Below are 14,726 nucleotides of genomic sequence, written 5' to 3'. Positions count from 1 at the left end.
TATTTACATTGGTAGGTCTTAAGACTTAAAATGGTAGCCGTAGATTCTTATCTCCGCGTCAGTTAGCCGTAGTCCGATTCTCGACGATTTTCGTTCAAACCATTCGCATCACCATCATTCGATAATGCGGAAATAGTGTAGAGCATTGAGACAACATTCATCATCAGTTACAAATGTTTAATTGAATGGTTTTAATATTTATCAAATGTTAGATTTTAATATTACAGATTTAAAAACGTCTAGGAAATGTTAAAGAATCTCGATTTTCCTCCTCCGTAGATGAGATGGGTCTCTGATTGTAATACATACTAGTTTGAACACTATTGAGTTAAAAACTAGTCTGTCCTAAATTTAAAATCTTTTTACCAGCATAAACTTACGAAATACCTCTACTTACTCTTGTAACTCCTGTATGGAATATCATACAATTGAGAATTGACTAAAGCCATAGAACATAGGATTATTTTAGGTGCATTTATTTGACTTATGTCTAAGCAGGTACTGAATCGCTCACGTTTAAAAAGTTACGAGATAATTATAATGTGCATACACGAGTAAATTGTACCATTTGATCAGTGTCTCCGACACAATATATTGAGTATCGGCATAACAACAGGTACATTAATCGGTGTGGTTGACGTATGTTACAGGGCTACCCACGACATGGTCGAACTGGACGGCGGGCTACTAGTGCTCGGCGGCAACGACAGCAACTCGAGCCTGCACTCGACAGAGTGGTACGATCCCCGGATCAATCGATGGACTATGTCGACGCCGATGCCGACGCGCCGGAGCTCGGTGGGCGCCGCTCTCCTGTACTGCTTCAACATGGACGGCAAGCTGACAACGGCCGCCGGCGCTTCGAACGCCGCCGCCGTCATGAGTGGAGGCGTCGCGATGGTGGCCGCCAGTTCTGGAACGGCTTCCGTCACAAATTCGCCGTACAAGTCCACTGCCACGTCCGTATGATTGCCGTGGTCGACCACCAGCGGTTGGCGGTCGAACAACAGCAACAACAACAACAACAACAACAACAACGATTCCGAACGTTCTCACTCGTTGCCAAACTAGCGGGCGCGCACGACGGTCGAGACCATTCTATACATAGACAAGAATAATTGTATATCTAAACCCGTAGCGATCGCCTGCGACACTGAACAAGGCGAAAACATTTTTTGAAAGAAGAAACTCGCCACAGCGCAGTTATAGTTGTGCGCATATATATATATTATTAATTATAAATGTATTATCTTGAAATTTGACTTGGTAGGTACCTATTTTGTACTCACATTAGCGAGTTCCATTCATTGTATCCCTCTCTATCTTTCTGCTTGCTGCCGATGTCGTTTACAATTTTACATCGATATCCGAGTATCCTGCGTTATAATATATTTATATTATAAATATTACGGCTGGACTCGGAACGGTGCGGTTAATCGCTTGTTCGCTTATGAACATTTACTTATATAATATTATGATACTATAAAATAAATGTTATATGTTTATATGAATAACATACTTATATACTTACATTCAAAAACCCATTTTTGAACGGACAGTCAAATTACCATTTTGTTTGGGGGACCAAAATTCTCGTCCAATGTAAATTACGCATGCGATTTTTAAAAGCTGTACCTAAATATGCCTACTTATTTGTTGATTTTTATTGGTTCCTAATTAATTTACCATTTTTTTTTTGTTATTATTATTTAAGCACATTTTTATATTATACATAATATACCAGCAGATTTAACGTGTGTCCTTTTATATATTTAGCTCATCAATTTGTTTTTTTTTAGAATTTTTGTTATATACATTTGTACCTATTATTAAACTATTTACTGTGATGGATAATAATAATTATTAATTTGTATATTTTCGCCTGTAATATTATCATTTCAGATTTGAGCTAAGTATATATACATTTTTTTTTGTAATAGAATAAACCTTGTGATAATAGTGTTTTAAAACTTTGTTTTTTATTGATTTTATATTGTATCCAGGACCTATTTGAAATTTTCCTTTTGTTATTGAAACATAAGTTAGTTGAAATTCAAGAGTAACAGTGTGAATGAAACATAAGCAACAAAACATAGGAAGGTTGAACCCTGAATATTACCTATCATAAGTCATAACCATAAAAATATTCATGATTAAATTTCAATTTCAATTATATCGGTTAATTTTAATATAATATCTTGAGTGGTATAGACTAATTAGGTAATAGGTATAACACATGTTACATAACATTAGGTCCATACTAAATAATATATTAACATACAATGAAAATATATTATTGTATTCTTTATTAATTGTCTATGTATAAAGATAATATATTAAAACTAAAAGTACAAATAGAATAGAGAGATAGTAAAATTCATCTTTTTTATAATTTATTTGGTTTAATTTAATAAGTTCGATACAGTTTTGTTTGCAATACTGCCAATAGTTTCATTGGATTGAACTCTAATTTTTGTCTCAAAATTTGATACTATGCTATATGATCCGCCTAGAATAATCACAAAAAATGTCACCCAACAAATGTCTTTAATATACTATTTTTATTTAAGTTTTAAATTTATACACTTCTAACGAAGTACATATTACATATAAAAAAAAAAACTAATTAAACAAAACCATAGGTATATCTGAATTATAGATGAAACTATACAAAATTGTGTATGGAATATATAAAAGCAGTTAACATAATAATTTCGTACTACAGGAGATAAAAAAAAAATGCACCCAGTCTACTTCTTACTTTTCAATTTGTCGCTTTGTTCATCGAATGAAGGATCGCTTATGTTCAACATAAGACCATTTCCACTGAGGAAAACTTTGTTTTGAGAAGTGGCAATCTAAACAAAAAGTTAATGCTATTAATCAAATAAGTTCTTAAAATAATTAGTATCATCCTACCGTTCTAGAAATATTTTGTGCTGCTCTGATCTTACGAAGTTTCAAGTAACCAGGATTTCTGCCAACAGCTTCTCCTAAGTAGACATATCAGTTAAGGCAAAACTACATCATACATATTATGATAATACTGTAAACGTATAATAATAAAAGGATATCATTTTCGCTGCTTCAGCTTCTCCCTCAGCCTGTAAAATCTTTTGCTGACGCTCTTGTTTGGCTCTCTCAACGAAGAACACAGCTCGCTGTGCTTCTTGATGTGCTACTTGTTTTGCCTCAACAGCTGCAGTATACTCTTTACCAAAACTCAATTCAGTAATAGAAACATCATCTAAAATTATGTTGAAATCACGAGCACGATCAACAAGTTGTTTCCTAATTAGCAGTGAAACCTATAAAAAAAGTATTAGTTAAAAATCTTGTAATGCTCATATATGATGACTTTAAATAAAAAATGTATTTAATGAAAAAAACGGTTCATAATTCAATAATTTGATGAAATTGTTTGTAACTTTATTAATTTAATCAGATAGTCAATATATAAATTAATATATTAATATTTTTCTAAAATATATCTTACAAGGTCGAACAAGAAAATATTGTAATGATTTTTAAATTAATAATCATAGGTACATGATAGAAAAATTCTAAAATAATATAAGGCACACTTCAGTGTTTGTATACAAATCTATGCAGGAAGTTATAACAACTTGCTTTGATTACAAGTTTAGGGTTTGCGTAGCAAATATATTTTTTATTAAAATAATTCAAATTGCTTTTGAGTCACAACATTTGATCCATACTTTACTTTTGTAGTGAGGGTAGAGCATATTATAAAGAATTTTGTTTTAAAGTGGCCATACTATTTTTGATTCAATTTTAAAAATTATAAAAATAATCAAACTACATTTTTTGAATATGAAAGTAAAATATACTCCTAGAATCTGTAGAGCAAGAGAAAACGCTGCTAAGAGTGAACTAGTAGACTGATGGCCAAACACTCACTAAGGCACCATTTCCTCTCTTTAAAGCAACCCAACCACTCATTATCACCACCATTGGCAGAGCTACTAGTACCACCAATCATGTCTAGCCGTTGATATTGATAGGAGTGTTATAACTGGATGTGAAGCAGATAAGAAAAATTTTGGTTCGGTTAGTGTATTCTCTTGCTAGACAGAATATAGTCTTAGGTATAATTAACTATGAACATAATAAAATAAAAAAATTATTTGTAATGTATTTAATACCTGCTGTCTTTGTGTAATTAGTTGTGACGCATTGTACTTGGCAACCACTGATTTTAGAACTTCATTACAAATCGAAGGAAGAACTTTTTCATCATAATCAATACCTAAATGTTGGTACATATCTGGCAGCTTAATGGCATCTGGTCGAGATAATACACGAAGTGAAATGTTCACCTAACAAATTGAAAACACTAATTAATATGAAAACACATTACCAGTTGTAATTACAATATTACCATTTGTAAGTCTTTGGAACCTGTAGGTGAAGAGATTTTTCTTGGTCTTGACCTAATGTCAAAGATGACTGGGTATTGGAACCATGGGAGACGAAAATGTAATCCTTCAGGATAGACTTCTCTTTGTATACCACCAATACGATTGAACATAATGGCACGATGACCACCCTCAACTATAAAAATAGTAGTTATAGGTAAAAATTAATTTCTATATGCATACATATAGAAGATTCTATCTTTGATAAAAACTTAAGATGGAATCTTCACATTCAAAACCTAGTTGGAAAGTTACGCTCTATAACCTATAGATTCTACAAATTAAGGGGTTTAATTCCCAAGCAAACAATGCGGGTTATTTATTTTGCTCTATACCAATCGATATTACAATATGATATGTTAGTATGGGGTGGATTAAGTGATACTGTTTTAAACAAATTGCAAGTTAACCAGAATAACATTATAAGAATTTGCCTTAACAAGTACTTTATGCAAGGTTCTACGAATCAAAATTACAAGGAACTGGGTGTTTTACCAACCAAATTTCTATATAAAAAAATTGCCATTTTGTTCATTCTAAAAAGGTTCACTCAAGATAAAGATAACAAATTGTTGGAAGGTAAAAGAGAAATAACACGGTATAATATACCTGTCAAATATTCGAATAAATCTTTTGGTCAATCTTTTGTAAATTATTTGGGCCCAGTGTATTTTAACGGTATGCCATGTCAATATAAAAAAAATATTCACTGTTCCAAAATTAATGTTAAAAAAATTGTTTATCATTGGCTATTTTCTCAATTAACCTAACTCTCTCCAATCCTTTGCTATATTTTGTATTTTATATTTTATGTTATGTTATTTTATTTTTTTCATATTCTATATTTAATATGTTATATGTAATATTTAATATCATCTCTCATTCTTACAATTTTTCTATTGTTAAAAATATTTATTTATTTGTATTAATCTTTTTTTATTTTTATTTTTATTTTTTTTTTCATTACTTCTATTGTTCATTCATCACTTACTGTGCTACTCATATATTTTCATGTGTATACTTCTTAATTAATTAAATATTATTACTCTCTATCTCTAACACAAGCTAAAAGCTTAAAAGAGATAGATAACCATGTAACCCATAGATTCTTAACCTTTCCTGGTCCATGGACCCCTTTGAAGTATAAAATATAATCACGGACCCCCCAAAAAAAAAAAAAAATAATAATAATATTTAAATAAATGTAAAAATGAAATTTTTATTATTTTTTAATGATAAATCTAATACATAATACTACTAATAACGAAATCTATATTAGATTATTATGAATAATCACTTTCTTATAGTCAAATAAAATTTCTAATGTGACATTTGTTGTTGTTTTGATTGCAATATTGCCTTGAAATCTGGGACCGTATTTGACAGAGCAACGCGCATATCGTCCTTAATGTCCAATCGATTTCTTGATTTAGTTTTAATTGTGACCATTGTGGAAAATTCAGACTCACAAAGATAGGTAGTAGCGAATGGAATCAAAAATTTCATTGCCCTGGATACAGCTCGTGGATAAGCCATCGACAACGAACACCAAAATTCGATTAGATTTAGACCACATACTAATTCTACCATTTCTAATGCACATGGTTTTATTAGTGACTCGCCAATTGTATGTGGTTTTTTACTTTTAGCAATGCTTTAATCTACTTTGTAAGAAGCTTCGAGACATGGTTTTTGCGGAGGTACAAATCCAAGTTTGGGTAATGTACCGGCTTTTTCAAAACGTGCTTTTTTTATTTGAAATACTTCCAGACTATCTGGCGCATGTTGAGGATGTACCGAAGCAATATGTTCTTTAAGCTTTGTTGGTTTCATGCTGCCATTTGCAAGTATTTTTCCGCAGATAAAACATTTTGGTTTTTGTGTACCATCGCGTTCGGTAATATATGTAAAACCAAACGACGTATAAGAGTCATCGTACTTTCTTTTTTTCGACATTGTAATAATTATTAAAATGTTAAAAATATAAAAATAAAATGGTGTGAAAACTAGAGTGAATATTATAACGACGGTTGAGTTGGACAATGCACAACGCGACGGCGACAGGTCAACTGAAGTGATGGGTATTGGGTTTCCATGTTCAATTGAAATGCTCGTTAGATTATATTATTATATGCCCGTATATTATTTTACGATTCCGATAACTTTATCGTTTATAATTTATATGACATAATATAAGATTATCGTTATCTAAATTATTTGAGGGCAAGACATTTTTATTGTTATCTTTAAAACACTATCGAAACAAATTTAGTTTTGGCTTTTTAAAAAAAAAATTCATAGCTACTCCGTGGACCCCCGAGTAATCATCTACGGACCCCCAAGGGGTCCATGGACCCCCGGTTAAGAACCTATGATGTAACCTAACGTAATATTTTTGTATCCTATATAATTTATGATGGTTTTTGAATAAAAAAAAAAAAAAAATACATTGTTCAGAATAAGTCTATGTCATATAAGCTATGTCAGATCATACAGTATTACAGAGAATTAGGTGTCCACGGCAATTGTCTGTACAGTGGGGCAGTTGCGTAAATTAGAACCATATTTCATCCGCTGCTTAAGGCATTCTTATTCTGAACACAGTATAAAACATATAGGGCGTGATAAAAATTAATCAGAAAAATAAAGTTGTACCCAAAAAATTATTTATGTTAAGGAAGAAAGGAATGATACCTAAGAAGTACATACATTAATACATTAATATAAATTATGATAACACACTAACATCTACAACTATATAGAAATCTGTGTGATAAATTAAAAATATTTTTTATAATAATATTAATGATTCAAATTTATAATATTTGATTTATTATTATGTGCATTTGCAGCAGATTAAGTATGAACTTCTAGTAACGGGAGATCAAAAACTATGGTCATAATTACTGAATGACAAATACTGACACCTCAATAATATGAGCTATTACAAAAACAACTTAAATGCTGTTGTTCAAAACTTTAAATTCATCTTTTAATAAAAATCAAATTTGGAAACCCAGGAATGGAAAAACGTAATATTATGTTACCTGTGAACATGGAATTGGCCAAACCGTAGCCTACGAGTCCAACACCGGCGACCAGTTTCATGCCTAAGCCCAGACCTTTAGCCGCTCCCATTTTGTTGACAAAGTCGTTCACCTTGTTGTCCATACTTAGTGCCTTGTAATTTATTATTTACTTTCTAAATTTTACTGAAAAACTGTCAGAAAATAAAAAAAATGTGAAATTCTCAATTCTGAATCCTAATCTGTCCTGAGGTCTGTGAAGAGAACGAAATTTTTTTATTATCACTTCTGTCATAACCTCAAAACCACCGGTATTAATGTGTTACATAGGTGGTTATTTGGTTCATAGTGGTTAACAGTGGTTCATAAAATAGTAAGCGTGAAATGTGTGATAAAAATAATAGCATTGTAAATTTGTAATATTGTATCCACCACGAATTTATTAAAGTATAATAGTATATATTTTTAATTTATGGACTTGACTACTTGAGGTATCCACGACCCACATCACGATGACACGATAATAGTTAGAATATTAGAATATCTATCTATCTATAGGTAACCGTGATCCACATTCCACATTGATATCAATAATAATAATAGGTACCTATACCTACCTTAGGTAATTGTGTTTTGAAATTCGAAACATTAGGTAAATACTAATTCGATCGTCAAGTGGTCAACTGTCGTTTACGGTTTACTCATACTTCTAAGACCTTATATTCGACACTTCTTAGTATTGTATTTGTATAAATACATTCATTAGTAGTTCGGTGGTCTAAGGGTGACCGCACACTGGTAAAGCAAAATTGACTGAAGAAATGTAGGTCATATTTAGTCATTTTACTTTAATCATAATAAAGCATTTTTGTCGCAAACAAGATAAAACATAGTTAGTCAAATCAAAGTATATCAAGTAGTCGTCAAAATGTCGTCCGACGAGGAGGACGTTGCTATTCCTATGTTATGATTTCTTTTAAGAGAAATTGAACAGGAAGAAAATAATAAAAAACTTTGGGTTCGTCCTTTGAACTTGAAACGAACTGAAAATAATACAATTAAATGTTATATTCATGAACGTCAAAATGACTAATGTAAATTTAGAAAATTTACAAGAATGTGTACCGACACGTTTGATTATATTCTAGAAATACTTAACGATAAAATTCGAAAATCTGATACTAATTTCAGAAAAAGTATCAATCCAGAAGAGAAATTATTGGTGACATTGAGGTAAGTTAATATAAAATTCTAAATAATTAGATATTATACTTACCCTTATTTAATATTTGCCCTTATAGCCTTAATACATGGTAATATTACAATAAACACAAATTAATAATTTATTTTTTTAAATGTATTTATTAATTCTTTTTACTCTATATTTGTAGGAACATGACATGGGTTATTGAATATTATAAGCTCATAGTCATCAAATAAGAGCACAGATTAATTAATAACAATTTTTATATAGTTTTGCTAATAAATAGATTATGTTTTTCAGATCTTCAAATTTTATTCATTTTAAAATTTACTTTATTAATTTTTAATTATTAAAGTTATGAACCGTGGTTCATGGTTCTCGTCATTTATTATAAAACGTCAGGTCGATACATCAAAAACATTTTTCGCCACCAGACTTTTTCAATCCTTTGCGGACTTTTTCTCATTTTGGGGCCGGATCCTTAAGTCAAGTCACTACAAAAGAATTATTGGTAAAAGGAAAATTGAAAAAAATAAAATTGATTTAATTAATTATTGATTTTTATTACTTTTATTTATCTTGTAACAAACGCTTAATATAAATTTAAAAATAATAAAATATAACCTTTTTGTCTTTTTGTTTAATTAAAAAAAAAGACATCTCTTATCGCTATAGTTGACTTTTGTACCAATGTACTCTTTCGCATATAAAATTACTTGTGGTTTTATTTTTGTTGAACTAGGGGTACTTTTAATTTTTTTTGCCAAATCTTTGTGCACTTCCCATCTATTTACACGGCTTACATACGCTATATAATGATCATGTCCATAAAAAACTGCTCCGGATAATATATATTTAAAACAATTAATTAAATAATATATTATTTTGAAATAATTATATACAATACCTGTTATTGTCAATTGCCAGACTAGTGACTACACTGAGACTCAGCCAATGAGTACTCTTGATATTCAGTAATTTAATCTGTTTCAATAAATAAATGATTTTCTAGAATTCTCGTTACAATTAAAAATCCCAAACAGTTTAGTTCTGTGCATTTAGTTTTTTTACTTCACTGTATTCTTTCAAACTAATTTCCATATCATTGAGATTGTGGAATGATAATTTTAAAATTATTGTTGGACTTGGTATAGTTTTCAACGTAGCACAGTTGAAACACAGTCGTTTTTCAACGGCGGATGGCACATTTTCAAACCACGAAAATTATAAGGAGTTGTGAGTTATATAAAACAAATAGGTTTATAAGACTGCGAGTGAGCTGCATTACTATTTTATTTTTAGATGGGATGAAATTTGTGAAGTTGAAATGTCGAAAATTTTTCCAAAATATGCAAATTAAGCACAATAACGTAAAAATAAGCGGTTTCCCTCAAAATGTATGAACTATGCAAAATATGCACATTCAAATTTTAGATTTGGTATGAATTTATTATAGCACTCTGCTACATTTTACAATAAATAAAAAAGTATACAAATGCTATAAGTCCCGAACCTTGGTCATAAGGTTTTTTCCCCCGTCACTTACCTTTACGTGAGAGCCTTAGTTAGGTACCTACACGGCTGTATATTTATTAAATTATTTATTACACTATAGCGTAGTAGTATAATATAATCACACAATTTTTTAGCAAATACTGCACACTATTATAGAATAATATTGTTTGACTACATATTAATGCCGAGCCCAGAGAGAATATTATATTCACGATTAAAGTATCCATTTTTTTATTACATCTGTAAATTTCAAAGCCTAATTTTGAATTTTTTTCATGTCCCGACACTTCTAGAGTTTTATATTAAGTTATAGTTTAACCGTTAAGACTAAAAACAATATTGTGAAATGCCGGACAAAAAAATGGACAGTAGAGTATCTAAATGGCCTATATACGCAGAATTCCGTGTTCTGAATTGTTTAGATTTAAACACTCCGAATAATATTATGTTTCGTAATCTGAAATAAAAATGTATCATGTCATCTAAAGAATTCAGAAACTCGAAAACTGATAACAACATATCATATGATAATATCTATCACCTATGGCAAAAGCCGATCGTCGTCACTCGTCGGAGACGATTCACAATTTTAATAATTTCATTGAACAAAAGAGAAATGTGTAAGGCAACAATAAACATTTACTCACATATTTCATTCTACTCAAGTAATTTTTATAAAAAATCTCGAATTTTTTCAGTTCGGGTATAAATGAAGAAAGAAGTTCCTCGATATGGCGTCTGCACTCAAGATATAGCCTTGAAGCTATATATTACCCGAAGAGTCGATGTATACGTAAATTTGATTACCTATTCTTTTGGGGCTTACATATTTTACTTTTTAGTCTCAAAATTAAAATTTATTGTCACAGACAATTTGCTGCCCGGGTAAAGTAGGGGCATATTTTTTGTTCCCGAGCGCGCAACACAAAAAAATACGCTTATATAGCACAAACGACGACGGCATATCCAGGTCGCTGAATAATAACATATTTATACAATTAAATAGATATAAATAGTGTTGTACATACTAGTCATACTACAGTAGTACAGTACACGGGAGTTCTTATGTCCCGCGAAATTCAACAATTTTTAGTTTATGTAAATGTTGACTGTTGAGTAATGTATGAATATTACTATGCCGTCTGCTTGTGGTCGAACCGCGAATTAAAGTGACGCCGTCGTACATCAAACATCAAATTATTTTATAAAGCTGGGAAAGTCGCTCTGCTGATTATTGAATATCTATCGGAAATTAAATAAGGAAATTTTAAATAATCTCGAATAGCTTAAAATGTACCTAACCAATGCACTCAAAATGAATACATAAAATATTAATTATTAATTTCGTGCTCGACAGTATTCAGAGAAAAGATTTAACTTGGAATTTTACAAAATATATTTGGTATAGTCGGTATACGGTAAATGTGATGCATTGGGCACTGAATACTTTTATATTTAATCTAAAAAGTAGTAATCACATTTATTTACTATACGATTTTTATTTAATAACTCATAAATAAATACGCTTGTGCTTTGAATATTTAAACACCACCTTTATTAATTATTAAATTAAAAATTAAAATAATAGGTACTTTATATATTTTTGTAATTTAAATTTTAAAATTATAAACTATTTCGGTTATTGTTATACCTCATTTCATTATCTTGATGATCAAATCTCCAACACGGACCTCCTTGATATAAAAATTTGTAATACACTATATACCTATGGTTTTATCATATTGACGTAGTATAAATTATAATGCAATCCGTGGCGATTGTCGAAGTAGTTGCAAAGACGCAATCGATCTAAAATTTCAGTTAGCAAAGCTGCAGACATGAACAAGAAACATGAAGCGATCCGTACTGTTTTTTTTTCATAATAAATCTCAATATTTTCAGACTTAAGTTCAGTCGTATATCTGATTTATTCCGCAGTTCACACACAATATCAGGAATTCTGCCGAAGCCCGAAAGCGTCGATGTTTAAAGTAATTAATTTTGGGTTCATACTTTTTTAGTGCGTAAATTTATTTTTTAAATAAAAATTTAATTTCATGAAAAATATGTTACCCCTATGAACACACATATTATTTTATTTCTAAGAGCAAATGCATAAAATACGAGAGATCAAATAATATACAAACTCTGCTCGTCGTCGTTTTTCTGCTCCCTGATCGTAGGGAAATTGTATAATTATAACCTATTTTTAAGTACTTAAAATAGACATTCATTATACGGTTTAATTTAGAAATACCCGTTATAAGTGATTACTCATAAGACACAACTTTAATTTATAACTTATAATTTTTTTTAAATCCAAAGTTGGCTGTTACAGGACACTATTAATTTAGTGTTACATATATTTCATTGTTCTATTATAATATATTAATATTACATTATATTATAGTTGTATACAAAAAACAAAAATGTTCACAGAGTGGTAAACTCACTATCCTAAAAAGTAATCGCCCCGTACGAGTGATTATGAAAAATATACTTTTATACTAGTATTATAGGTGTCTTTATACAATATAATATATATGTTTATTAATAGTAATGAAATAAATAGACACAGGCGTTCAAATATTCTAAAATTTTGTAGTTATTCAAACCTGGGTGTATACGAGTTAAAAAATTAAAGTTATGTAAATTTTAACTTTTTAATTTCTTTTAGATTCCGAGTAAAGCGATGAATGTATTGATTTTACAATTTATTTTTTTATTTTTTTAAGTATCGGCACTTCGAAGGGTCCAAAGTAAAAAATTCTCAATGGTTTTCAAAAGCGGCAGGAAAAACAAACAAAAATATTAAGGAAAAAAAGCGAATTTTTACGGAAACCCGGGTTTCGACAAAATCGATTTTGGTTTTTGATGTAACTTTCAAAAAAGAAAAAAAAATATAGTAGATATACATGAAATTTTTACTGAATATCTATAACGGCGTTTTCTATAAATTATACAATTTTGACAGCAAATTTTTATAAACGTTTGAATTTTGAATTTTGACAAAATAAGTAAAAGTCACGAAAATATGCAAAATATTTTGAGTTAGAAATTCATAAAAATGTTTCGTTTTATATCTAAGTTTTTAAAACGTAATACAAGATTCCATATGAGTTTGTCTGCCTTTACCAAAAAAAAAAAATGCTACCGGAAAGTCGAATTAAATTTGTATAAGCATTTGAAGTTGAAATTTTGACGACATTGGATATTCACTCCATTTCTCATATAGTGATTTTTACTTATTTTTTTATAATGGAAAAACCAAAAATTGCAGATATTTGAAATTCACACCATTTGTTTATATTTTCAATTCATATACTTAATACAATTTCACTGTTTACAAACAATTTGAATTTTGAATTTTTTTAGTTTATTTAGTTATTTTTTTCAGGAGGTTAATAAAATGTTAATAAAATTGTATTTGTTGGGTAAAAAAGCTAATATTAGTTAAAAAATATTTAAAGTACATAGGTACGATTTTAGTAATGAACATTTAAAGTTTAAATTTTAACAAAATTCACATCATTTAAAATGTACAAATAATTGTATAATTTAAGATTTTTGAAATATTCAACTTTTGTAGATTAGGTTTGAAAATTTAAAACAAAGTTCCAAGCAAGTAGGTTATTCTGTTATTAAAAAATCAAAAAAATAATATCACAGATTTGTTATGTTCAAATGTGAACTAAATTAAAGATTCAATTGCCAAGAATAATGATTTATGTTATTTTGTTGTAAATTAAAAATATTATTCGTGGGCTCTTGAAACTTTTAAAGTACCTATATTATTATATTTTATACCCACAATGACTTTTTAAATGTACTTTTTTTTTTAATGAATTTAATCTACTGCGTGTAGTACTAATACTTACTAGTAAAATAAATTACTTTAATCACAATAATATCATCGAATATACTAAATTATTAAGTAATATTATAGACTGACAGACCGTCTTCGCTCAGAATCGTTTTTTTTATACACAGATTTTTTATCGTTGAATTCAAATTTAACAACATCCATTACAGTGACCCAATTGCAACCTAATGTACAGCAGAGCGACCTCCTCGTACCAGTTTTTTTTAAATATAATTTTCAATATCTTAACATTTTTAACTTAACTGATTTTCATTGCTAAACATTTATTAAATAATGAGTTACTTTTAATCAAGTCCTAGTTGCGTAGTTTGTTTATAAAATATTAAATAATAAATATAGTAAAAATTATTATTATTGATGAAACTACTATTTAAATTATTATTATTTACGTATTACATAAAAATTTATTTTTTATTATTTTAAAACCAGAAAACTGGCTATTTATGTACACAAAAAAAACATTTAGTTGTAAGTTTCCAAATCAATTTTAACTTAACTAAATTAAAAATAAAATTAGGAGAACTATTAACTTAAAATTTTTTGAAATGTTTCATATCGACTTAACTTAACTCAGTTAAAAATTTTCATTAACTAGCCCAGGCTTGCAGTTATTATTATACAAAATTATTTTTTACACATAGGTACTCACATAACATATT

The 14,726-nt window shown here is 29.3% G+C and overlaps 2 protein-coding genes across 2 annotated transcripts in view; one reads left to right on the top strand and one right to left on the bottom strand.

Moving 5' to 3' along the window:
- LOC111036990 (kelch-like protein 17) overlaps positions 1-2,622 on the top strand; it is a 47,212-nt gene extending 44,590 nt beyond the window's left edge. Inside the window, exon 12 of the mRNA XM_022319330.1 lies at positions 651-2,622. Within this exon, the coding sequence (XP_022175022.1) occupies positions 651-969 (319 nt within the window). The 3' untranslated portion in view covers positions 970-2,622. The remainder of the gene's footprint in view (positions 1-650) is intronic.
- Positions 2,543-7,751, bottom strand: LOC111036991 (prohibitin-2). The gene is made up of 6 exons (XM_022319331.1): positions 7,487-7,751; positions 4,403-4,575; positions 4,167-4,340; positions 3,075-3,308; positions 2,920-2,997; positions 2,543-2,858 (listed from the first exon to the last, which is right to left on the bottom strand). The coding sequence occupies exons 1-6, from the start codon at positions 7,608-7,610 to the stop codon at positions 2,751-2,753; spliced, it is 891 nt and encodes a 296-aa protein (XP_022175023.1). The 5' UTR covers positions 7,611-7,751; the 3' UTR covers positions 2,543-2,750.
- Positions 7,752-14,726: the final 6,975 nt, after the last annotated feature.

The sequence above is a fragment of the Myzus persicae genome, unplaced genomic scaffold, assembly GCF_001856785.1.
Source record: "Myzus persicae strain clone G006 unplaced genomic scaffold, MPER_G0061.0, whole genome shotgun sequence".
In the NCBI taxonomy this organism is placed as follows: Eukaryota; Metazoa; Arthropoda; class Insecta; order Hemiptera; family Aphididae; genus Myzus; species Myzus persicae.
This window is presented reverse-complemented; position numbering and strand designations above follow the sequence as displayed.

What these genes read in the sequence shown, in the direction of transcription:
- LOC111036991 (XM_022319331.1), bottom strand. Translation starts at nt 7,610, where the DNA reads ATGGACAACAAGGTGAACGACTTTGTCAACAAAATGGGAGCGGCTAAA. An exon ending in GTTCCAAAGACTTACAAATG is followed by an intron (nt 4,341 to 4,402) that starts GTAATATTGTAA and finishes TCAATTTGTTAG; the next exon opens with GTGAACATTTCACTTCGTGT. An exon ending in AAGCTGAAGCAGCGAAAATG is followed by an intron (nt 2,998 to 3,074) that starts ATATCCTTTTAT and finishes TGATATGTCTAC; the next exon opens with TTAGGAGAAGCTGTTGGCAG.